The sequence below is a fragment of the Hyla sarda genome, chromosome 4 (assembly GCF_029499605.1).
Source record: "Hyla sarda isolate aHylSar1 chromosome 4, aHylSar1.hap1, whole genome shotgun sequence".
In the NCBI taxonomy this organism is placed as follows: domain Eukaryota; kingdom Metazoa; phylum Chordata; class Amphibia; order Anura; family Hylidae; genus Hyla; species Hyla sarda.
Window position 1 is genome coordinate 79070590 of NC_079192.1, and position 27629 is coordinate 79098218.

The following is a 27629-nucleotide window of genomic DNA, read 5'->3' on the forward strand; positions in this document are numbered from 1 at the left end:
AAAACAAGTCCAATCCATGAAAGGCCTACCTCACTACTTATAAGATATAAAGAATCTGTTGTGACCACCATAGTAGCTGAAGGTGGCCTGTCATTTCTGGCACAATCTTGCAGAGTCCATACCTTGGTGGGTCAAAGCGGCATGGGGGGCACAAACACAACATGTGGTTTTAATGCTAAGGTTGTTCCACTGTGTTGGTCCCTGGGCATGAAATAGGATTGCATTAGGATAACACAAGCTGTCTCTCCTATCAGTTCTCCCCCCCCCCCTACAAAACACACACACACACACACACACACGACAGCTATACTTCTGTGTTACTTCACATATACATATGTCTATCTAGATACTGGTCTATACCAGTGCAGCATTATCTATGAGAAATCTACATAAAACACTTGCCTTCAAAAATATTTTATTGTAACTAAGGATAGCGAACTTGCTTTCTTTTTACACATTATATATATTCTATTCACATGTACATACACATATATATATATATTTTTTTTTTATAACAAAAATAGGTATCTTCAGAATTCACATGCTCTCCACTGGAACCTACAAGAATAGGAGATTACACTGGTTAGCCAATACATAAAATGTTGTTGTTATCAATAGATTTGGTTCAGGCTGTGATCCAATGTTCAGGTTTAATTGCAATTATTAAATACAAAGCCAGGAGATGTTATGTCAGTCGTTATGCATGTCCATTGATTATCTGGTCTTGGCTTTCTAGTGAGTAATTTTCTAAAGGGTGTGTTCACACTTTCAGGTTTTTAATTGCAATGTATTTTTGCCATTTTTTGCACTGTAGAACGGCAGTTTACTGCTCAAAAACTGGGTAATTTTTTCTTCAACTATTGGAGTTCTACTGAATGTAATAGTAATTCAACCATTAGTGCACACACACATTTAGGCTAGGTTTCCACAAAGGTTTTTTTCTGGCATTTTTTGAAAAACTGCCACTGCAGTTTTTGAGCCAAAGTCAGAAGTATATTCAAAAGACAAAAAGGGAAAAGGAGCGCTTCTATGTGCAGGACTAATGGTAAAGTGCTAGATGCAGATAGGTGAGTAATACGCTCATCTTATATCATTGTGCAATATAAGAGGCACAAGGCTGGATAGAGACCGCACGATCAGTGCTAGCTGGCTTCCATAGGCTTTCCACGCCAAGGGTGGCATGCAGGAGATACCGGACCGGACACAATGGAAAGTTGGAAGTCTTCCCGCACTGCTAATCTCCAAGGAATGAGGTAGGAGGCCAATGATGAAATAGAAATAATATTTTATTCACACACAACGCGTTTCAAGGCCTTCAAACGCATTGTGCGTGAATAAAGTATTGTTTCTAATACATCATTGGCCTCCTACCTCGTTCCTTGGCAGTGTGGGAAGACTTCCAACTTTCCATTGTGTCCGGTCCGGTAAGGAATGGACAATATTAGGCTGTTTCCACTTTTTGGGGGGGGCAAAATGGCCCCCATGGCATTTTTTCATTGAAAGAACGCTGTGGCCAGATGCTAGCTGTAAATCAATGAAAAAAAGCTAAATTCTTTTTCCACTTAGCATTTTTCAGTTTGGCTTTTTTTTGTTATCCTTTTGGCGTTTTTTCACTCTTTTTTGGCGTTTTTCAGCTCCTTGGTGGTTTTGCAAAGTCGCAGCATGATGAGCCTATAGCGCTTTTTCCCCCCTGAAATTGTGGCGGTTTTCTCCCATAGAAGTCTATGGGAGTAAAAAGACACCAACAAAAATACCATGTGGGTTTTAACTTTGGCGTTTTTTATTCTTTTTTGGACTTAAGCGATCCAAAAAAGTGATGGAGATACCTTTTTTAATAACATTTCTTAGGGTACCATTAAAAAAAAAAGATCCAGTAGTGACGGAAAAAATTGTATTTAACGAAATGTATCTTTTTTTTATAATGACATTTTTACACAGGGATCAATTTATGTGGGCGGGCAGGGCACGAAAAATGTAGCCGACAATAATAAAAATGTAGTGTGTGTTTTTCACTTTTCTCAAATTTTTAAGGTAGTACTACTACTCCCAGCATGGAACACACTGTTCCATGATGGGAGTAGTAGTAGTATCTGTACTAATTGACAGATCGCCCCGGGTCTGTTGCGATCCTTCTGTATAATTTATAGATGCGGCCGGCCGCTCTTCTATGGTCCCCCTGCACTGACGTATATATACAACTATTCATATTTCTTGCAGAGAGCTTTGATTGGCCAGATGGTTCCAGTCAATCACAACTCTCTGTGCGAAATATGAATATGTGTATATATACACGTCAGTGCAGGGGACCATAGAAGAGCAGCCGACCACATCTATACATTATACAGGAGGATCTCAGCGGGTGTCAGGAGTGATCTATTAATGCAGGTACTACAGCTCCCAGCATGGAGCAGAGTGTGCTCCATGTTGGGAGCAGTAGTACCTGCAGTTAAGGACAGATCACAGCGGGTGTCACTCCTGACACTCGATGTGATCGTCCTATCTATTACAGAGATGCGGAGCGGCTCTATACCGCGCTCGCATCTCTGCACTATACTCCGTATTGTGATATGAATAGAACATCACTCATTCATATTTCCCGCTGAGAGTGGTGATTGGCTGCCACCATCCGGCCAATCCCCACTATGGGCGGAATATATGAATGAATTATGTGAATTTCTATTCACATCACTGGCCGGCCCGGAGTACAGTGAAGAGATGCGAGCGCTGTATAGAGCTATATTGCTATATCCTGATCAGGCGTTACACACGGGGCGATATGTCTATTAGTACAATAACTACTACTACCACCATCATGAAACAGTCTATTCCATGCTGGGAGTAGTAGTACTACCTAAAAAATAAAAAACTACGGCATCTTTTTTTTTTTTTGGTACCGAACAAATTTAAAAAAAAAAAGAAAAATAAAAGCCAAAGGGGCCAAAAATGCAATTTCCACTCAAATGCAAAAATGCCAGGAAAAACATCAGACACAATAAATTGCACTGTGGAAACTTAGCCTAAAGGAAGGATTTATACTTTTCCCTCTACTGGATCCACTTCTGACTTTGGTTAAAGAAACTGCAGTGGAAGTTTTCCAAAAAAAAAAATAAATGAATAAATTTGTGGAAACCTAGCCTAAAGGAGATCTCCAGCAAAAATGAACTTCTCCCCTATTCACAGGATAGGGGATAAGGAACTGATTGTGGGGGGCCAAACCGCATGTCTTTCTCATTCAAAATCAGCTTTTTTTTTTTTTTTTATCTTTCTTTTTTTTTTTTAAATGGGAAAAAAAAGGTAGTTTTGGCATTAATGTTGCCAATCAGGCAATTTTATGAGTCAAAATATCAGCTGTGAACATTGCATTAAGAGGGCCTTAAAGGGTTACTCCGCTCCCCAGCGTCCGGAACATTGAGTTCCTGAACGCTGTGTGCGGACTTCCATGTTCACACCCGCCCCCTCGTGATGTCACGTCACGTCCCGCCCCCTCAATGCAAGTGTATGGGAGGGGGCGTGACGGCCGTCACTCCCCCTTCCCATAGACTTTCATTGAGGGGACGGGCTGTGATGTCACGAGGGGGCGGGCATGAACACGGAAGCCCGCACACAGCGTTCAGGAACTCAATGTTCCGGATGCTAGGGAGCGGAGTAACCTTTTAAGCTGTGCTCACATGCTGAGATTTTACAGCAATTTTTTTCAAAATCGCAGAACAAACAAACACTATTTTACAGTAATTATGCAAATTAACAACAACAATATAGCCTAATTTGGGGAAAAATATGGTAAAAGGCAACATGTGAACACAGCTTTACAGTTTCAGCTTGGTAAAGTACTTACTAACATACCTTAGCCCTTAGTAAATGCTTTCATGCTTCACAAAAAGTGATCTAACAAATTGTAGCAATAAAATCGCAATATATCAGACCTTACTACATAAAATCTATATAAGCTACAAGACTACAATATGTGATAGAAGTACAATAAAAAAAATTATGCACAATGCTGCCACCTAGAGATTATTTTGCTTAACTACAGCTTAAATAAAAATGTACAGGGTGGGCCATTTATATGGATACACCTTAATAAAATGGGAATGGTTGGTGATATTAACTTCCTGTTTGGGGCACATTAGTATATGTGAGGGGGGAAACTTTTCAAGATGGGTGGTGGCCATTTTGAAGTCGGACATTTTGAATCCAACTTTTGTTTTTTCAATAGGAAGAGGGTCATGTGACACATCAAACTTATTGGGAATTTCACAAGAAAAACAATGATGTGCTTGGTTTTAACGTAACTTTATTCTTTCATGAGTTATTTGCAAGTTTCTGACCACTCATAAAATGTGTTCAATGTGCTGCCCATTGTGTTGGATTGTCAATGCAATCCTCTTCTCCCACTCTTCATACACTGATAGCAACACCGCAGGAGAAATGCTAGCACAGGCTTCCAGTATCCGTATACACTGCTATATACTACTATATACACCGCAGGAGAAATGCTAGCACAGGCTTCCAGTATCCGTATACACTGCTATAGGCTACTATATACACCGCAGGAGAAATGCTAGCACAGGCTTCCAGTATCCGTATACACTGCTATATACTACTATATACACCGCAGGAGAAATGCTAGCACAGGCTTCCAGTATCCGTATACACTGCTATAGGCTACTATATACACCGCAGGAGAAATGCTAGCACAGGCTTCCAGTATCCGTATACACTGCTATATGCTACTATATACACCGCAGGAGAAATGCTAGCACAGGCTTCCAGTATCCGTATACACTGCTATATACTACTATATACACACCGCAGGAAAAATACTAGCACAGGCTTCCAGTATCTGTAGTTTCAGGTGCTGCAGAATGGGCAAAACAAAAAATGGAACAGGACCCTCAGTTTACGCAGAAGATTTTGTTCAGTGATGAGGCAAACTTTTATGTGAATGGTGAAGTTAACAAACAAAACCATCGCTATTGGTCTGACACTAACCCACATTGGAGAGATCCCTCCAAGATTGTTGGAACACAAAAATTGATGGTATGGTGTGGTGTATGGGGTACAAAGATAGTGGGGCCATTCTTCATCAATGGAAACCTCAAGGCCACTGGATATGCAAAATTGCTACATGACGATGTGTTTCCCTCTGCACTGAAGCTGGCATGTTACCTGAGTTTTTCCAGCAAGATGGTGACCACCACATTATGGGTGTCAGGTCCGAGCATTCCTAGATGAACAGTTTCCTGGAAAGTGGATTGGTCATCGTGGGCCAGTTGAATGGCCCCCAAGGTCTCCCGATCTAACCTCCTTAGACTTTTATCTTTGGGGTCATCTGAAGGCAATTGTCTATGCTGTGAAGATACAAGATGTGCAGCACCTGAAACTACGGATACTGGAAGCCTGTGCTAGCATTTCTCCTGCGGTGTTGCTATCAGTGTGTGAAGAGTGGGAGAAGAGGGTTGCATTGATAATCCAACACAATGGGCAGCACATTGAACACATTTTATGAGTGGTCAGAAACTTGTAAATAACTCATGAAAGAATAAAGTTACGTTAAAACCAAGCACATCATTGTTTTTCTTGTGAAATTCCCATTAAGTTTGATGTGTCACATGACCCTCTTCCTATTGAAAAAACAAAAGTTGGATTCAAAATGGCCGACTTCAAAATGGCCGCCATGGTCACCACCCATCTTGAAAAGTTTCCCCCCTCACATATACTAATGTGTCACAAACAGGAAGTTAATATCACCAACCATTCCCATTTTTTTTTTCTTTTCAATATTTTTATTGAAATTTTCATATTTTATGATAGTGAACAACAAGCATAAGATACATGTAAAGAATAGCACATGACATGCATATAGTCTAACAAGGATATGTCCAGCTCCGGACGGACACGTGAAGTGCCATCAAGAGAGATCATGAGACCTATGATCACATAGTTATCCCATAGTTCCCATTTTATTAAGTTGTATTCATATAAATGACCCACCCTGTATTTTATTTTAACACATTTTATTGATGAAATAAAAAGAACAGATGTTTATAAATTTGTGACATTCATACATTCCTCAACATTGAAAATGCAACACAAAGAAGGACAAGCTGTAAGGATATGCAAAGTAAGGAAAAATCAGGTAAGCTGAATGAAGCACCTAGCGCCAATCTGACACATGGAAGCAGCTTTAATGGTATTAAAGGGGTACTCCACTGGCCAGCGTTCGGAAGTAAATGTTCCGATCCCTGTTTTTGCGCGGTGTGTCACGCCCCCTCCCATTGACTTGCATTGTGGGGGCGTGGCTGTGACATAACAAGGGGTGTGGCAGACCCCCGCAGCATGAAAACAGCGTTTGGAACATTTACTTTCGAATGCTGGCCAGTGGAGTACCCCTTTAAAGCCAGAGAGAGCAAATGTTTTCTGCAAATATGAACTGAATGCTTGAACTAAGACCTTGGGTGATCACTCCTCAATCTCCAAAATGGGTCCCAGCTCTCCCTGCTGCATGGAGCAGTGTCGGCATGCACTCCATGAATTGTCTATGGGAGTACCAGAGATAGCTTAGTACAATGCTCAGGTATCTCCAATGCTCCCATAGACAATGAGGGAGATTTATCAAAGGATTAAGGGTACGTTCCCACATGGCGTATTTGCTGCGTATTTGCTGCTGCGTATTTTATTTTCCCTGTTGAAGTCAATGGGTAGGAAAATACGCAGCACCAAATACGCAGCAAAATACGCCATGTGGGAATGCACCCTTAGACTGTTTTTTTCTGTTTAAAGTTGTTGCACAGAAAGTCGCAGTCTAACTATGTGCGACTTTTCTGGAGACTTTTGCTCTAGAGGATTTTTAGAACATGATGCATTCTAGTCTATTTTAGACAGAAAAATGCATTGGTGCTGAATTTATCAAAAGCGACTTTTCAGCGACAAGTCGCATCGACTGAAAGTACGCTGAAATGTCAGACCGTGCTGGAGCAGGTTTAAATAAATACAGTCTAAAGCATAGATCACGGAGTCCGTGCACAGAATTTATCAAGAGCCGTGCGCTTTTTGATAAATTAGGTGCACAATAGACCGGCTTAACACTCTGTAGTTTGGTCTATATTGATGCAGGACAGACAGCTTTGATGAATCTCCCCCAAAGTATAGAGCCTGTGTCATCACACTGCTCTATGCAGCAGGGAGATCTGGGTCCCATTCTGGATATTAGACACTTTTTCAGAAATGAAAGAAGCGATCTGATTGGTTGCTATGGACAACTTAGCAACTTTTCCTCTAGACAGGTTTTGATAAATCTATACCCCCCCCCCCGCCCCCCCATGACTTTTCCTTCTTGGTGTTGCAATTTTAATGTTAGACTGAATAAAGGTCATTCCTACTCCACCAATGTTATGTAGCCCTCACAGCAAATGTCCATTCTTTTAGACAGGAGGTAACACATTATAGTGTGTTCACACATTAAAGTTTTTACTTGTACTACAGCAAACAACACCTGAAGAAGCTTGACATGCAACCCCCCCCCCCAAAAAAAAATAAAAATGAAGAATGCTAAAAAGCAGTAAAAAATATATTTTATTGGTATATAGTATGCAGTATACAGTTAATAACAAACAGAATAATATAATATATATGCTAAAATGATTAAAATACAAGGGGGTACCGGGGTGAAAAAGTTCTGTATAAATACTAGAGAATACAACAAAAGGACCTGAGTTGCGGCAATAAAAAAAGTGCAAGTGCATAAAAGCTGCAGAAGAGAAATAGATAAGCAATGTGTAACAAGTGCTATAGTGCAACAATAAAGTACACACATGTGTACCAAAATTAAGATATATCAAAAGGTGGAAATGTGCCAACCTAAAAACCAGCCAAGCCAGACAGAAACAAAAGCGGGTAAATAGGTGTGTAGTGCTATATAATACTACTGTAACACCCCCTATAAATAGTAATGCCCAAAGGTAATTTTGTGACTCCTAACTTATAACGACCCAATTTGTTCTCATTTTTGGGTTTGTGTTAAGAAGCATAAAACAAGCAGTTTATTGGTATACATTAAAAACCAATCACATGTATGGTGGGGAAACAATACATCATCACCGGACACCCAGCACCAAAGATGCTAATCATGGGGCACAAACCATGCTGCAATAATATTAGAAATAAATATGAATGAGCACCAGTAAAAACAGAGTTGATGATCTCAATACAGATGAATGTACATGCATAAAGTGCATATAAAAATATAAGGTGCTACATGCTGGTAATCATATAGGATATCGGTATTGGTCACTTTTGAGCACTTTATCCTTGGTGTTTATTATATTGATGGTAGCCTGTTTATGGGCTTCTTTTTATCCTGAATCAAATAAAAGTAAAATTTTAGTCTAATTTTAGTTTTCTACAAATTTTGCTGGTAGACTATTAGTATCCTGATTTTTTATTTCCTTAATCATATAGGATACCCAAACAAAGTGTATAGTGTAATAAATAGCAGTACAACAGAACAATACCCACCACTACAAGAATGCCGGGGCCGGGATGACGTCACTCCAAGAATGGAGTGGCCCCGGCATTCTTGTAGTGACCATCTAGTCCTGTGTGGGTATTGTTCTGCTGTACTACTATTTATTACACTATGCACTTTGTTTGGGTATCCTATATGATTACCAGCATGTAGCACCTTTTTTTATTATTTGCACTTTATGCATGTACATTCATCTGTATTGAGATCATCAACTGGTGCTCATGCACATTTATATTTAATATTATTACAGCATGGTTTGTGCCCCATGATTAACATCTTTGGTGCTGGGTGTCCGGTGATGCCGCATTTCTTGATGTATTGTTTTCCCACCATACATGTGTGTTTGGTTTTTAATGTATACCAATTAACTGCTTGTTTCATGCTTCTTATAACGACTCCATTTGTTCTTATTATTGGATTTGTGTTCAACATAAAAACCTGTATAGCAGAAGATAGTAAAGGTCTGTGTCAGGAATGCAGGACCCACACCACGACATGTTTCGCCAGGAGTGGCTGTATCCAGGATTTTTTATGTTGGCACATTTTCACCTTTTGATATATCTTGATTTTGGTTCACTTGCATGTGTGTACTTTATTGTTGCACTATAGCACTTGTTGCACATTGATTATCTATTTCTCTTCTGCAGCTTTTATGCACTTGCACTTTTTTTATTGCTGCAACTCAGGTCCTTGTGTTGTATTCTCTAGTATTTATACAGAACTTTTTCACCCCGGTACCCCCTTGTATTTTAATCATTTTAGCATATTTATTATATTATTCTGTTTGTTATTAACTGTATGCATACTATTTACCAATAAAAAATATATTTTTAACTGCTTAATTCTTAGGGGGTTTTGTATGTCAGGTGCACTTGGCATACCTTTAGGTGTTATTTGCATTGTGTTTGGTTCCTTATGAACCCCTATTTTATATCTACCTTCAAATTACTATTTATTCTTGGAGCCTACATATAGGAGGGACATTTATTTTCACAAAACAAATTGTATAATATATATATTTGCAGGCCCACTAGGGGACTAGAAGCTGCAATCTTGAATGTTTCTATAATGCTTTGATATAGTGAGGATTATGAATAGTAGACCATCGGGCATTTGTTTGACCTCGAGCTGCCAACATCAGAACTGCGGGGATTTGATTTCACATCTGGACCTGGCCTAAAGTGGAATACACACACAGTAGGGTTGTTTCTGTAGCAAGTCCCATCTGGATAAATAGGACAGTTAGTCAATTTCTGCAACAAATTTTCTGCAAAGTGGTAAATAGATAAATATGTACCTACTGTGTCTACAGAAGAAAACTGCAATGCAGTAACAAATTATTCATAAATGCACAGCCCAGTTGCTTTTCTATCATATTACCTCTTTTTAAAAGAGACCACAGTTCCTCTCTAACAGATCACTAATTGGGGGATCCCAAGAACAAGAGTACAGCAGTTAGTATACTCACCATGTATATACAAAAAAAGGCTTGGTTAATGAGTGCCCTGAAATTCCTTTAAAAAAAAAAAAAAAAAAAAAAAAAAACACACAACATCAAAACAATTTTATCCAGAAGATAATTTAAAAATACAAAATAATATCCAAGGCTATAGACAGACATGTTGATATTTGAAATTGCATTTATGGTGATAAAAACAATTGTAAAAGGTTATTAAAAATTTGCCACTTAATTCCATCTGAAGCTTACAAGTGTTTGTGTGCATTCACACAATTGTGTAATTATTAAATGAAAACCCAGGAAAGGATTTGAAATAAAGGAGAACTCTCAAGCTTTCCGTTATATGTGTCCTCCATTTAGGATCTGGTCCTGGCCTTTAATTCAATAATTGCTTTATATTGTAAGGTTGTGTTCACACATTCAGATTTTTTTTATTGCAAACTGCTTAATGCTGCTCACAGTCCATGCCATTAGACACGTTATCTGATAGCTCCTCTCCATAATGCATATAAACTGTGTATATATTTTACCTATAATATCTCCCACCCTCTCCCCTCAATGCCTATGTTATTGATTACATAATATTTGCATTAAGAAGAATATATAACTGGTGTGTAGACAACAACGAAGAAATGTAGAATGAATCGCACTCCCCACGGATATTCCCAAGAACAACTATCCTTTCATGCATGGATGGATGGTAATAGCAAAGCCTTACAGGAAGGTAATTTCCATCAACCGGGGAGTGAGAGCAGCCGCTCTTGAGACGCAGGGACACAGAGCTGGGAGGCGACTAGGTTCGCGTCAGAACAACGCTTCTTCCGGCCAGGTGTGTGTGTCTCCTCCCAATGGTAGTAACACTTATATAGGCAATGTGAATAGACATGTGTTAGCACGGTGTATATTTTTCTTTGACACTATTCATATAAGTGTCAAAAAATACAAAGTTAAAACCAAAGGAGGTAAGTAAGAACACACACATATAAATGGACTCATAGGAATGCAGAAAAATAATTTCTTTCGTTTGGACCCAGAGGGCCAGTGGCGTCAAGTTTGATTATCCAAATCGCTTCACGGCATAATAGCCAAGGATGACGATCCACTCCCTCTGGGGATGTGTCTGCAAATTTTAAACCTTCCGTGCTGCCTCCATGATGATCAATCATGTGGGAGACAAATCGCGGTGATCCTTTTTTGTCTTTAAAGAATAAAGATGTTTCTTTTGGTTTTTCCAATATAGTAAAACTTGCAGGGACAGATAATACAATAGACAACGAAGGTAGACTGACAGGTTATACAATGGTTTAAAAAAATGTTTATGCCCCCTAACACAAAGTTTCTCTTTGTTAAATTAAGGTGGCAATAATTACAGTTTTTACAAGGGAAATTACCCTTCGGTATACTACTTTTTAACCATGTCTCATTTTTCAAATGTTTCTGTTTTTCTTTCTTCAAATAATCACCTATGGTACGAGACTTCATGAAGGTGATAGTTGGCTTCGTTTTTGATAGTGTCATTCATGGGGGAATTGGCAAAAGAGAAGGCGAAGAGTTTTTCGACTTTGGAGTTATTTTTTTGGTGTCAGATCTTTACGTGTTTTTTTCTCTGCTTTTTTAAAAGCTTTATTTAAGACTGCTAGAGGGTATCCACGCTCAAGAAAACGAGACGTGAGTGCTTGCGCTTGTTCAAGGTATTTGGCATTATCGCTGTTAGCTCTCTTTAAATGCAGATACTGACTATATGGGATGTTATTTTTAATGTAGTTAGGATGAGAACTTTGATAGTGAAGCAATGAATTTTTGGCTATATCTTTCCGATAACTAGAGGTATGTAGAGTGTTGTTGATCAATTCTAACCGAATATCCAGGAAATCGAGCACTTTGCCACCAAAATTACTAGTAAAGAACATATTTGCCCTGTTGATGTTGTTTAAAAATAGACCAAAATTGTTGAATTTGTAGGGAGAACCATCCCATACGATTATGACATCGTCAACGAAGCGCAAATAATTTTTAATGCATTTGATAAAGGGATTAATCGTGGAAAAAATATACTTCTGTTCAAAAATTGCAAGGAAAACATTTGCATAAGTGCATGATACAGGCGTGCCCATGGCTGTGCAATGGGCCTGCCTGTACCAATGCCCCACGTGCAAAAAGGTATTATTGGCCAACACAAAGCGAAGGGACTCGTCAACAAAATCAATACCATTTTTAGATTTATCAGTACCGTTTAAAAATGCGGTCATAGCCTGTACACCCACATCGTGTGGGATGCGGGTGTACAGGCTTTCAACATCCAATGAGACAAGTTGAAACGCGTCCTGCCACAGAATTCCATCAAACGCAGTGAGCAAGTCACTAGTGTCATTCAGGAGGGTGGGAATACCTCTCAAAAGGGTTGAGATGAGCCATTTCAAATAGCTGGACAGGGCCTCGGTAGGAGAACCGATGCCAGCTATTATGGGTCTGCCTGTGGGGTTAATAGGGTTTTTACGGACCTTTGGCAGAACGTATATTTTAGCCGGTTTTGGGTGTGTTGGTATTAGTGGACTTTTCTGCATGTCTACGTAACATAGATCTGAGGTGATCAAGTATTCGTCTAGTAGGGTTTTCCATTAACTGTTCATATGTGTTATGATCATGAAGGTGACGTTGCAACTCATAATAGGCTGTAGTACTCCATACTTCAGTGGTATGGAGTACTACAGCCTATTATAATGAGTTGCAACTTCACCTTCATGATCGTAACACATATGAACAGTTAATGGAAAACCCTACTAGACGAATACTTGATCACCTCAGATCTAGGTTACATAGACATGCAGAAAAGTCCACTATTAGCTTCAAAACTGCAGAGAAATTAATACCAACACACCCAAAACTGGCTAAAATATACGTTCTGCCAAAGGTCCATAAAAACCCTATTAACCCCCACAGGCAGACCCATAATAGCTGACATCAGTTCTCCTACCGAGGCCCTGTCCAGCTATTTGGAACGGCTCATCTCACCCCTTTTGAGAGGCATTCCCACCCTCCTGAAAGACACTAGTGACTTGCTCACTGCGTTTGATGGATTTCTGTGGCAGGACACATTTCAACTTGTCTCATTGGATGTTAAAAGCCTGTACACCCGCATCCCACACGATGCGGGTGTACAGGCTATGACCACATTTTTAAACGCTACTGATAAATCTAAAAATGTTATTGATTTTGTTGACGAGTCCCTTCGCTTAGTGTTGGCTAATAATACCATTTTGCATGAGGGACATTGGTACAGGCAGGACCAGCCATGGGCATGCCTGTATCATGCACTTATGCAAATGTTTTCCTTGCAATTTTTGAACAGGAGTATATTTTTTCCACGGTTAATCCCTTTATCAAAATAAAAAATTATTTGCGCTTTGTTGACGATAATCGTATGGGATGGCTCTCCCGACAAATTCAACAATTTTGTTCTATTTTTAAACAACGTCAACAGGGCAAATATGTTCTTTACTAGTCATTTTGGTGGCAAAGTGCTCGATTTCCTGGATATTCGGTTAGAATTGATCAACAACACTCTACATACCTCTAGTTATCAGAAAGATATAGCCAAAAATTCATTGCTTCACTATCAAAGTTCTCATCCTAACTACATTAAAAATAACATCCCATATAGTCAGTATTTGCATTTAAAGAGAGCGAACAGCGATAATGCCAAATACCTTGAACAAGCGCAAGCACTCATGTCTCGTTTTCTTGAGCGCGGATACCCTCTAGCAGTCTTAAATAAAGCTTTTAAAAAAGCAGAGAAAAAAACCACGTAAATATCTTCTCACACCAAAAAAAAAAAAACTTTAAAATAACTCCAGTTGAAAAACGCTTCGCCTTCTCTTTTGCCAATTCCCCCAAGAACGACACTATCAAAAAAATTATTTATGATAATTGGTTCATGCTTGAACATGATGCCGATCTGGGGGAACAAAGCCAATTATCACCTTCAGGAAGTCTTGTACCATAGGTGATTATTTGAAGAAAGAAAAACAGAAAAATTTGAAAAATAATGAGACATGGTTAAAAAGTAGTATACGGAAGGGTAATTTCCCTTGTAAAAACTGTAATTATTGCCACCTTAATTTAACAAAGAGAAACTGTGTGTCAGGGGGCATAAACATTTTTTTTAAACCATTTTAAAACCTGTCAATCTACCTTCGTTGTCTATTATATTATCTGTCCCTGCAAGTTTTACTATATTGGAAAAACCAAAACAAACATCTTTATTCTTTAAAGACAAAAAAGGGATCCCCGCAATTGGTCTCCCACATGATTGATCATCATGGAGGCAGCACGGAAGGTTTAAAATTTGCAGGGATAGAAAGAATAGACACATCCCCAGAGGGAGTGGATCGTCATCCTTGGCTATTACGCTGTGAAGCGATTTGGATAATCAAACCTGACGCCACTGGCCCTCTGGGTCTAAACGAAAGAAAAGATTTTTCTACATTCCTGTGAGTCCATTTATATGTGTGTGTTCTTACTTACCTCCTGGTTTTAACTTTTTGTATTTTTTGGCACTTATGTGTTAGCACGGTGTATATTTTCCTTTGACACTATTCACATGTCTATACACATTGCCTATATAAGTGTTACTACCATTGGGAGGAGACACACACACCTGGCCGGAAGTAGTGTAGTTCTGACGTGAAACTAGTCACCTCCCACCTGTGTGCCCCTGCGTCTCGAGAGCGGCTGCTCTCACTCCCCGCTTGATGGAAATTACCTTCCTGTAAGGCTTTGCTATTACCATCCATGCATGAAAGGATAGTTGTTCTTGGGAATATCCGTGGGGAGTGCGATTCATTCTACATTTCTTCGTTGTTGTCTATGCAAGTCTCGTACTAACCGGCTCTTGCTGGGTTGAAGCCGCACCACACATTCCCCTACCATATAGCAACAGGTGTCCTTGTTATAGCAGCCCCGTTCCATACCCGTTTCTACGGCTACTCTATTGCTCTGCAGTGCCTGGACGCTATCCGTTGTTTTGTATAATATAACTGGTGTGTCCTCCATTCTCCAGGACTTTGGTAACATTAGCTATTATAAAGTCAATGCCTTTAAATCCCTTATTTTGGACATAGGTGTCCCGAGGTCTGACAAAAATTGACCACCACATACCCCATACACCACATGGCCAGATCCAGTACTTGGAAATCACCCTGATGTCCCCCTTGGGACCCGTTCACACTACCGTTATCACATTGTAGCCAGGGAAAATAGTGGGGGGGAAAAAAAAAAAAATACAGCTTGCGCCGTCTTTTTCTCCAGCTACTCCTGGTGAAAAACAGCAGTGCCTGACAGACCTCTGACTATAATGGGGTCCATCAGAACCCGCTGTTGCCTGCTGTGTTCGTCAAACTCGAGGAAATAAAAAATAAAGCTTGATGGCAGTTCTTGTCGGGGCGCAGCAGCAGTGTGTAAGAAGCCATATCTAGATAAGTCAGTTAACTACGGTATGCGGCACTGGCTTCCTTTCTCGCTCGTGATATTGCCAACTACTCTAACCTACCTTTATCATGGATACCTACCTGTCACTGTAGCCAAACCGAGAATCAGTTCTTTGCAACTCCTCTCTCTGCAATTTGTTTGGAAGCATCAAAGAGCGAGAGTCTCTCCTAAGCTGTTGTGCCTACCAAGTGATAGAGGTGGCTTAGGCTGCCCAGACCTCCAGAGGCATCACCAAGCAGGGCTCTTGGACCAATTGAGGGCCTGGTGGACTCAGGAATCCAAACTGTGGGTTGACAGAGTCCTCCTTCATTTCCACCGATTCCTTACACAACACCTTATGGCTACCCAGTCTTACTGACAAAAACCCTGCCACAACTCACCCGACAATCTCTGCAACTCCCTTCTGATAGTTAAGGAATCATTAGTTCCATTGACCCTTAGAGAGCTGCCATTGGGTGTTATGCAGCTGCAGATGCCAGACATTAATTTCACTTCTTGGAAACTGCGTGGAATCAAGACATGCTTGACGGGACTAATGTAATTTTAACAGCTCTCCCAAAAATATGACCTCCCAACTACCGACTTCTATAAGTTCCTCCAGGTGAGGTATTATATATTTTCCCTAAAAATCTCCCTTTCTGGCCCTAAGTTCTTGTATGGTGTATATTTTGCTAAGCCCTGGTGCCCTACCAAGGGTATCTCTAAAGCCTTTAGTGCCCTCACATCTGACTCTGACCTTATTCTCTGTTGCCACAAATGGGAGCAGGACTAGGGGGCTTTCATTTTTCAACCAACAATGGACCTTTGCCTTCAATTTACCTGCTAGAGTATCCTGAAGTGCTGCACATTTGCAATAAACCAGAAAATTTCTGTATCAATGGTATTTTACCCCTTACAGACTTTCCAAGATCTATCCAGGCAGCCCCATAGTGCGCAAATAGGCACTCTGTGCCATGTATAGTGGGACTGCAGGATAATACAACCCTTGTGGAGCAAAGTATACGATTTTCTTTGTAAAATCCAAATGGAAAAGCATGGAGGTACCTGATCGCCAGTATCTAATGTGCCCCATCTTAACTGAACCATGGAGCGCTCTATTGCTTCGGCTTTAGGTTGCTTGCATCAGTTTTCAATCACTTGGGCCAAATGGAGGGAATTTAAAGCTTTATAACACCCCACTGCCTCGCAATAACCTCATTCTTTAGACTCAGGCACTTCTGCAGATGCACAGTAATGTTTGATTTAGTTTAGTTAATAAGGTTCTGTTTAGTCAACCTACCTTATTGTTGTAGACTACTTGGCAAGCCTAATACTTCACTATTGTCATGTAGTGTTATTATTCCTTTTGCTTGCACTTGTTCCTACCATGCCTCTCCTTTGAGAATTCCTGTACAAGATATGCCTACATGACTTGTTACATTTCTTTGTATTGTTCTGCATGATATTTCGTACTCTTAAATGCCTTCTTTAAAAAGAAAAGAAGACTATATACCTGATATACTGGTGTCCACAGCCTTTAAAGGGGTATTCCAGGCAAAAACTTTTTTTATATATATCAACTGGCTCCGGAAAGTTAAACAGATTTGTAAATTACTTCTATTAAAAAATCTTAATCCTTCCAATAGTTATTAGCTTCTGAAGTTTTCTGTCTAACTGCTCAATGATGATGTCACGTCACGGGAGCTGTGCATGATGGGAGAATATCCTTTGCATGATGGGAGAATATCCCCATAGGAGCTGGACAGCTCCCGGGACGTGAGTCATCAGAAAGCAGTTAGACAGAAAAAAGCAACTCAACTTCAGAAGCTAATAACTATTGGAAGGATTAAGATTTTTTACAGTAATTTACAAATCTGTTTATCTTTCCAGAGCCAGTTGATATATATATATAAAAAAAAAAGTTTTTGCCTGGAATACACCTTTAAATCAATTCATTTTTAAAAATCAAACCTACTTGACTTTTGGTAGAGTACAAGTTTATACATATATGCTGGAAATGTGGGCAAGTATTGGGTTAGCGATCTCTATCAACCATTCTATCTTACCATTTTGCCATTCTTCTGAATCTGTAAAATTCCCAGATAGCCAGGAAACATGCCAGAGGCTCTCCATAAACCCATGGGGTCTTCAGTCTTAAGAACAAATGGCAGTCCACCTTGAATATCTTCAAGAGATTTAACATGGAACTCAGCAGGGAGCGAGTTCACGAACTCTGGCCTCAGAGGGTATGGCCCCATGTACCTCTCATGAGCTTCTACATCAGGAACATCTTCAATTTTCTGATTAAATTAGATAAAAGAGAAAATCTTTATTTTCCTAGAGTAGAGATGTGAAAGATGTAACAGCGAATACAAGTTGTATCTCATACTGTTGGCCTAGACAGTAATAATGGAGTAGTATAAATTCTTGGGAGTACTTTACAGGGCCCCTTCTAACAATAAAGGGAATCTGACCACTTCTTGTCCTGAACCATCACTTGCGTGAGTGCCCATAGTATTATAAACCCTTTGATTTTGTGGATAATAGTGACCATGACACCTAAATAGATTTAAAGAGGGAGGGGAAGAATCTGTACTGCAATAGTGTGTTTGAGAGGTAACAATGGGATGCAGAGGCAGCAATGGCCTAATGCATTGTAATACTTGTTGGAACTTCAACATGTAACAAATATAAATGAAATAAAAACACACAGTGCCAAAATATCAGGTTTGTTTGGTCATCTACCTCCCCCAAAAAAGCAATCAAAAGTCATACGTACTCCAAAACAGTACCAAAATGGTTGTCTTTCAAGTTGCTGTTAAACCACTTATGGAAAGACCTTGCTGTACATTCTGGACCTTACACCCAATATACTGGCTGTGGCTCAAAGAAATCTAACAAGAGGTTAAGATTCTATTAAATCAGTGTCTCATAACCAGGTTGCCTTCAGATGTTGTAAAACTACAACTTCCAGCATGCCTGGACAGCCAGAGGCATTGTGCTCAATATTAAGCAAAGAATAAAACATTCATTCTTTCAGCATTGGAAAGCTCCGTTGCTGAAATGCCGTAGTGCGTATGTGCAGCGGAATGCCATTTAGAGCAATAGGAATCTGCTGCACCCGAATTTCCAATTGGAATTCAGATACGGAAGATCTGTAGGATGCATGGGTCCTTACATCTTAAAAAAAAAAAAACACTCAAAGTGACAATCTAAAACGGCTCAATGTTCCCAAACTGTTTAATTTTTACAGTCATAATTATGCCAATGATATTAATTTCAATATTTCCTTTACCTTTTACAGGCCAAAATAGGTACATATAGACATATTTTGGTGTTCTAGCTTTTATTGTGGCCTTAAAAATAAAACAAAGCAGAAAATAGGACTCAAAAAAGGACTTTCAAGCAATACTCCCAGGCACTACATTAAAAACGTCCAGAACAATCACCAGAAGATATACTTTTTCCTCACTCAAGCATGCCTACCACTACTAACCCCAATACCTAAACGGAGACAGGTGGGACAGAACATAAAACCCTAAAACTAGGAAAAGGACCTGGCCCTGATGGAGGGTCACCAGCATAAGGCTGGAATTCCACTAAGGTTTTTCAGCCAAAAACACTGCCGTCCCCCCCCCAAAACCAAAAAAAAGGCCATTCTGTGAAAAAACACTGTGGCCAGATGTTAGCTGCAAGTCAATAGGGAACTGCAAAATGCCATATCCATTTGGCTTTTTTTTAATCCTTTTAATTTTTTTAATTTTTTCTTGCAATTTTGGGCTCCTTGGAAGTTTTTGAAAAACTACCTCATGTTAAAACTTTGGCATTTTATCTGGAAAATCTTGATGTTTTTCCTCCCATAAAAATCTTCGGGAGTAAAAAAAAAAAAAAAAAAAAAAAAAAAAAAAAAAAAAAAAAAAAAAAAGAAACCCCGCCACGTGGGTTTTAAGAGTGGTATTTTTGAGTTTATGTTTTTTTTTTTTTTTTTTTTTTTTTTAATAAAATTTTGTAGGTTACCATAAAAAAAATGCAGTAGGGGACGAAATTAATTTGCTTTAGAATGACATTTTTTATTTATTTTTAAATCAGGGACCAATTTATGTGAGCCGTCAGGGACGTAAAAATGTAGTCTGCAATATTAAAAAGGGATAAAGGGGCCATGTAATTGTCAAAATAATATATTTTTTTATTAATTTTGTTAAACTTTTCATTAACAAATGTATTTTAAAAATGTGTTTTTATCAACGGTTTGATTTTTAATACTGTTCAACTTAATAATCTATATTTCCGTCATTATTTATGTACTACTACTACTACAACTCCCAGCATGCAAGAGACACTGTACCATGCTGGAAGCTGTAGTACCTGCACTAAGAGACAAATCGCAGCAGGTGTCATTCCCAACACCCGTTGCGATCGTCCTTTATAATCTGGAGAAGCAGGTGGCACGCCCCCACCTCTGCGCTCCCCTGCCTTGCGCTGTACTCCGGCAGTGATGTGAAGTTCTCTTCACATCACAGATTCATCACAGATGGTGCCAGCCAATCACAACTCTTAGCGCCAAATATGAATCAGTGATGTGAAGAATGCCATGTCTAATCGCACGTTCTATAGACATTTTATAAAACATTTGTGGGAAACCCCCCCCTTTAAACTCATAATATATCATTTAGTTTAACGGCTAAGACCTAAACTCCTGTATAAACAATATATTTTACTAAACAATATCCCATCCTATCACAAATCAGATCAGTAGTCTTTACCTCAAACCCTCCAGTTTCCTCCAAGATATCGTGAAGCAGTCTTATGTATTCTGTGGCTGCTTTCAAGGTGTCCACTTTACTTGGCTTTCTGTCCTTGGGGATCAGTGGCACAATGGTCTTCAGCTTGGAAAACCCACTGTTAATATTTCTGATCTGTAAATATATATTAAAGGGAATCTGTCAGCGGCAATTCATGTTCCAGACTGGTGACATTGTTTGGACAAGGAGACACATGGTACCTCAGTCTGTGATTCCATAACATAGAAAAAAAAAAAAATTATCTGGTGTCAGAGAGGAGTTCCCAAACCAGTGAAGTGCTGAAACACCTTCTCTCTACCGCTTCCCTCCCTGTTCCTTCTTGATGGACAGTCAGGGTTTGGCTTCCAGCTGCTGTCAATCAAGCTGAGAGAGAGGGAGAGGGAGCGAGGAAGCGTTCCAGCCTCAGTGTCAGCAGTTTAGAGTGTGAATTGCAGCTGATGGCTAATTGTCCATTCTATGAGGTCTTTTGGATAAATTCCCCTCAGGGAGTCTGTCCTGCAGTGTAAAGTGTGCCCACAGGGCAGTGGGAAAATTGTTGGATTTCTCTGCAACGACACAGAATTATAACAGGAATTATTCCTACTTATATAGTAGCTTAGATCAAAAACTCACTACAGATATTTAGAAAAACATATGAATGTATGTTATTTCAGGGACTTCATACTCACTCGCTCTCTTTCCTTGGCATTGGCTGCCTGCCTTCTTTCTAGAACCTCCTCAAAGTTTTCCAAACATAAGTAATGTCCAGTCGGCAGCCTCTTCATCTTATTGATGGATGCCATGTAAGGCAGGTTGTTGTACTGCGCCCTCACAACATCCCCTAGGAGCTCTGGCGGGGGTGTAAGAAAGAAGGGTGGAACGTTCAGTCTCTTCTGGGCCTGACCAGGTTGGGTCTTGTCCTAAAATTATACCCAAAACAGAAAACCATAATCATGAGCTTCCTACTAGGGGTATGGGTTTGGGGGGGGGGGGGGGGGGGGAGGGGGCTTAAGAGACTGGCGATAGGATAAGAAGGGGGACAGATGTTCTCATGACATCTTTCCTCTACTGGGTTTCTTGTAATTTTAGCCTTTCATAGTATGTAGAGATGTTGTCACCATAAGCTTTGCTGATCTACAGAGCTATAGGCACCTACAATAGGCCATATGACTAACTGACAAACACACCTAGTCAGGAGTTTATAACAAAACTATATCAACTTTATTAGATCATATAAACATATTAAAATACATAAGTGATATATTTCAGGGTCGACAGCCATATACGCCACAACTTTATTAAATGCTTTCACCAGTAACCTGCATGAACTACAGCACAAATCTATGCTAGCTTGGAGATTGAATAGATTTTAGGGCTTCGGGTCGGTAGCATCTGTGAGTCTCTTAATGAATTTGCCGGGCAGCAGTGAGGGGTTAACCAATGACTGGCAAATAGAAAGCTTGTCTTTGTAAATTAAATCCAATGCCTACAGATTAGAGGACTGAAAGTGGGTTTCGATTTAACCCATATTAGGTACTGTATGAGATCTCGTGGAGAAAGTTCTTAAGCCATTATGCCCGGGTGCCCCGAATATAAAACAAATGGGACTCACCTGCCGCCGCTCCCTCGGTGTCCCGGTATGGCCGCTCCAGTTCTCCGGTGGGGGTCTTCTTCCGTGGTGATTGTGGTTAAAGCATCACCCTGCTGGTCAGCAAATCGATAGCAGCAGCGATGTTCCACCTTGGCTGGCAATAGGCTGAGCGGCAGTGTGAGGCATTGTGCCCTGGATTGGCGATACCAGGACACCGAAGGAGCGGTGGCAAGTGAGTCTAGTTTGTTATTTTATATTCTTGGCGCCCAGGCATAATGGCTTAAGATTCATCTCTACAAGATATCTCCTTTAAAGCGTACCCATCAGGTTCCCCCAACCCCCCCCCCCCAAAAAAAAAAAAAAAAATTTAAAGGTGTTACTCACTACCTAATCCTGACCATGTACATCTAATTTTTATGCCTATATCATCTATATTTATTATAAAAATCCCTCTTTTCATTAGCTCACAGTGTTAGAAATTCTCTCAGGGGAAGGGCGTGTCCCTCCCTCGTGGTGGGGGGAGGCGATTGGTGTGTCTACTTACGCAGCCTTGTCCATGCGTCATCTCTTTTCTATGACTCATGGACAAGCCAGATGCTGCTGCAGGACTGGTTAGTCTCCCAGTAGGTATGGGGACTCCTAGTGGTGGGATTTTTAGGAGCAGTTTTCTTTATTAAATATTCAAAAAAATGTAAACAACCATATTACAAAAAGGTCTTTAATTTTAATAAGGAACAACAGATAAGTGATATATTTCAATGCCCATTTAAGTTCAAAGTAATGGTCGCCTCATGTGATAGAAAACCAAATCACGTCTGCTGGGTGCAGTTTTCATACAGATTATTCATGACTGCCTGCTGGTGTGGCTGCTAGAGATAAGCAAAGTTACAGTGATTCGATTAGTCACGAACTTCTCGGCTCAGCGTTTGCTGACTTTATCCTGCATAAATGAGTTCAGCTTTCAGGTGCTCCGGTGGGCTGGAAAAGGTGGATACAGTCCTAGGAGAGTCTCCAGCCCACCGGAGCACCTGAAAGCTGAACTCATTTATGCAGGGTAAAGTCAGCAAATGCCGAGCCGCAAGGTTCGTGACGAATCGAATCACTGTAACTTCGCTCATCTCTAGTGGCTGCCATTCCATAGGAATGGGTTCACATGTAGTATTTTGGTCAGTGTGGACAAAAAACACAGAAATATTATTCCATTACATGGTAAAATCAGTTGCAGAAAATCCATAGCGTTTGGTGAAAGAACACTAAGGCTGGTTTCATGCAAATGTGTAACGGATGTATTTTTTGCATCCATATTACGATTGCAACCCCAAGCCTGTAATAGGATCCCAGAAATGTGTCAGTAATATGCCTTTATGAAACTGGCCTAAAGCAAAGTTCACACACAGATGAAAACAAGGCCTAAGATATTGAATGTGAACACAGAGGCCCTGATTTACTAAGAGTTGGGTTTTTACTAGTAAGGCTAGGTTCACACTACATTTTGTAACTACGGTTCCCGTGTACGGCTGGGAGGAGGAGGGGCAGGGCTTAATCGTGGCGCCCGCACACTGGTCGACCGCGTTTTTGCATATGGTCAGGAAACCGCATACGGCCGAAAAAGCAGCCGACCGGAGGCTGCGGTTCACTCCGGTCAGCTCATAGACATGCATTAAATACGGTTCCCCTATACGGCTGAGTGCGGGCGCCGCGATTAAGCCCCGCCCCCTCCTCCCAGCCGTATACGGGAACCATAGTTACAAAACTTAGTGTGAACCCAGCCTAAGAAATGTTTCCATTTTGCAGGATTCCACACTATTTACTATGGGGATTTATAAGTCGCAAAAGGTTTCTGACCAGCGTTTTTTTGGTGGAAATTTCCAGCCATTTATTCACAGGATTGTCTGTGAATTCAATAGTAAATAGTTCCGGTTTCAAAACCACGATCCCGTTCTGGTCGAGTACACCCATTTTCCAGGTTTGTAGGTCTAAAAAAAATCTAGCACGGACACAATTTGTGGCACAATGAGACACATTTTGGCGCACAACAAGGAGAAAAGCAGTTGGGTTTACAATAGTAAATCAGGGCTAGAAGCTATAAACACACATTTTTTTTAGTATTTAGAGACTCAAAATGCACATTTACAAGCAAGATGACCCTTGCATTTTCAAGCTTTTATGCAGTTTTTTTTCTTCTTTCTGGGGACTTTTCAGAGTTTTACAAGCATGAGAAAGGTTACAATTAGAGACGAGCCAACTTACAGTAAATTCGATTTGTCACGAACTTCTTGGCTCAGCGGTTGCTGACTTTTCCTGCATAAATTAGTTCAGCTTTCAGGTGCTCCCGTGGGCTGGAAAAGGTGGATACAGTCCTAGGAGACTCTTTCCTAGGACTGTATCCACCTTTTCCAGCCCACCGGAGCACCGGAAAGCTGAATTAATTTATGCAGGAAAAGTCAGCAACCGCCGAGCTGAGAAGTTTGTGATGAATCGAATTTACTGTAAGTTCGCTCATCTCTAGTTACAATTACAGCTGAACCAAAAAAATCACGACAAAACATCAACAATACATGAACAGTCAAGCATTTTCCACTGATTTCAATGGAGAAAGAAATTACTTAGTTTAAAATGTAAAAGTGATGTTTAAGGGTACATTTACACGTTACTTTCCTGCTGCGGGTTTCAAGCTGCTGAAATTCTGCCTTCAGATTATGTTGCTAACTAGAGATAAGCGAACTTACAGTAAATTCGATTCGTCACGAACTTCTCGGCTCGGCAGTTGATGACTTATCCTGCATAAATGAGTTCAGCTTTCAGGTGCTCCGGTGGGCTGGAAAAGGTGGATACATTCCTAGGAGACTCTTTCCTAGGACTGTATCCACCTTTTCCAGCCCACCGGAGCACCGGAAAGCTGAACTAATTTACACAGGAGAAGTCATCAACTGCCGAGCCGAGAAGTTTGTGACTAATCGAATTTACTGTAAATTCGCTCATCTCTATTGCTAACCCTTGATGTCAATAGATAGCAAAATAATCCCCATGAGGACTTTCGGCTGTAGAAATTGAGCTTGCTACCCAATTTTTCCAGGCCTTCCCATTTCTACTCACAGGGGTCGTTTTCTCTAAGTGATTCACAGGTGACATCTGGGATTGGCCTGGACCGTAATGAAGACTTCTCCTGGCCATGGCTCCGCAAAACCTGCAGGACAAACATTTAAGGCTCCTCATTCCAGCACCCTCATCACCTGTACACCTTGCTCCATTAAAAGATCTGTTATAAACGTCCGTTAGAAAAGCCATGTTAAACATCCCATTCAAGTCTATGGGATTTTTTTATTATCCGTTATGACCCGTTATAGTCAGTCATGAATAACTGACGTTATTTGTGATGGAAGAAAAACGGCACATGCACAAATGTTTCTTCCGTCACAAGAAACGGGTAAATTAGCGGCCGTTATTTTTAACATTGAAGTCTATGGCAAACAGATGAACCTTTATGTCACCCGTTTGCACCTGGTTTATAATATCCGTTATTACTTCTGAGCATGCTCAGAAGAGGTGACATCAGCAGACTCCTGCAGTGCTGAGGGACTACTACTACTCCCACCATGGAACAGACTTGTTTCCATGATGGGAGTAGTAATTCCCCGGCTGCAGGGTCTGCCGGTGGCTGGGAAGGCTACATTAGTGTTTGTACTACTACCCCCATCATGGAACAGACTCTGTTCCATGATGGGGGTTGTAGTAAAGGGGCTGAGGGATTGATCACACCGGGTCTCACTTCTGAGATGTGATTAGAAGTTATTAAAAAAAACAGGGGCGCAGGCGGCATGCTCCACTCCCCTGCGATGTAAGGTGTATTTACTTTCATTTTTAAGTTCCCCGCCGTGAACCCTGAATGGCCGATACTTAGGAGCCATTCAGGGCTCCAGGCGAGGTTTTCAAATGGAAGCGATGCGGTGGGGAAGATATATAGAATCGCTGGGGGGTATATGTCTTTTCATTCACATCGCTGCCGAGGGTTTATGATAGGGAAAAATATAATAATAATGCACTGCGGGGGGAAATATAATAATAATGCACTGCGGGGGAAAAAAAATATAATAATGCACTGCGGGGGGAAAAAAATATAATAATAATGCACTGCTGGGGGAAAAATATAATAATGCACTGCGGGGGGGGGGGGGGAATAATAATGCGGGGGGGGGGGGGGAATAATAATGCACTGCGGGGGGGGGGGGGGGGAAATAATAATAATACACTGCAGGGGAAAAATATAATAATGCACTACGGAGGTAAAGATATATAGAAGCACTTCTATTTGAAAACCCCGCCGGGAACCCTGAATGGCTCCTCAGTACCAGCCATTCAGGGCTCCCGACGGGGAATTAAAAAATAAAGGTAAAAATACATTGAACATCGCAGGGGAGCGGAGCATGCCGCCCGCTCCCCTGTTTAATAACTTCTAATCGCATCGGGTCTCAGAAGTGAGACCCGATGCGATCAATCCCTCAGCCCCTGTACTACAACCCCCATCATGGAACAGTCTGTTCCTTAATGGGGGTAGTAGTACAAACACTAATGCGGCCTCCCCAGCCACCGGCAGCCGGGGAATTACTACACCCTTCATGGAAACAAGTCTGTTCCATGATGGGAGTAGTAGTCCCGGCTGTAGGAGTCTGTAGGCAGAAGTGTTAGAAAACGGCCGTATATGACGGATGTTATAATGGGTCTTCACAGATGAATATGCCCGTTATTTTGACAGCCGTTATTCAGCCGTTAGCACCCGTTATTTCATCAGTTATTATACATCTGTTTTTACATAGAAAACTGATGTTTAATAATGGATGAATACTCATAGTGAAAGGAGCCTTAGGGTTCCCACTCAGTCCCCCAACATAGTGTTAAGCCCCCCTCTTTTCTGCTCCCCCCCATAGCTTTAGCCCCCTCCTTTTTGTCCCCCCAATATAGTTTTAGCCCCCTCCTCTCTGTTCACTATAGTTTTTCGTCCTCTGTGCCCCCATACAGCTCCCATGCCACTCTGTGCTCCCATGTGAATAAAAAACAAAACTAACTTACATGTCACGTCGCTCCTCTCTTCCCTCCCGGTGCAGGCAGTCTGGTATACACAACGCTAACGCTGCCTACCACGGAAGTTCCCGCCTCCTTGCTCCGCCGCGGTGTTCTCTTCAGCTGTGTGTGCGCATGCGTGGTAATGCACACACAGGTCGGGCTCCCCTTCCCCTGCGGGCCCGGTGGCTGTAGAACATGGCGGCCATTAATGTTTTCTATTTCTTTCGAATCCGTCTTTGTCTAGCGGCACCATTATGAAATAACTGGGCTTTTCCCTCCCCGCCTACCCTCTCTGCCGGCTCCCGGCCGTCCCCTCTGTCAGCCCCGCTGGTGGCGGCTTCCGCGGGCTCCTCCGCCGCTGTCCCCGCCGCTGCAGGCTCTGACGCCATGATGTTGTAGCCGGCGCTGTTAGCGGGAGTAGGAGACATAATGCCCGGCTGATATACGCGCTCTGCCCATAGACGCCATCATTTTCTAGAAATACGAGCCATACAGCTGAGCGGCATCTAGGACTGATATGTAGCGGCCATTGTGTGCTGGGCTTCATAGACATTGGGCCTGAAATATCACTAGTCTGATGGAGTCATTAGGTCAGTCTCTACCAAACAGTGTGTCTCCAGCTGTTGCAAAACTACAACTTCCAACATGCCCGGACAGCCTTTGGCTGTCTGGGCATGCTGGGAGTTGTAGTTTTGCAACAGCTGGGGACACATTGTTTGGAAAACCCTTAACTAGGTGACTCCA

At 41.1% G+C, this 27629-nt stretch overlaps 1 protein-coding gene across 5 annotated transcripts; it reads right to left on the bottom strand.

Moving 5' to 3' along the window:
- Positions 1-404: 404 nt before the first annotated feature.
- FIGLA (folliculogenesis specific bHLH transcription factor) lies at positions 405-27328 on the bottom strand. 5 transcript variants are annotated; one of them, XM_056571476.1, is made up of 6 exons: positions 27173-27328; positions 20923-21153; positions 20216-20368; positions 17519-17752; positions 9996-10041; positions 454-558 (listed from the first exon to the last, which is right to left on the bottom strand). In XM_056571476.1, the coding sequence occupies exons 1-5, from the start codon at positions 27311-27313 to the stop codon at positions 10021-10023; spliced, it is 780 nt and encodes a 259-aa protein (XP_056427451.1). In that variant the 5' UTR covers positions 27314-27328; the 3' UTR covers positions 454-558; positions 9996-10020. The 5 variants fall into 5 exon arrangements, with proteins under 5 accessions (XP_056427452.1, XP_056427451.1, XP_056427449.1 ...); XM_056571479.1 differs by lacking the exons at positions 454-558; positions 9996-10041; positions 27173-27328 and adding exons at positions 9545-9752; positions 24921-25011; positions 26892-27151; XM_056571477.1 differs by lacking the exon at positions 9996-10041 and having other exon boundaries at positions 405-558.
- Between the last annotated feature and the right edge of the window lie 301 nt (positions 27329-27629).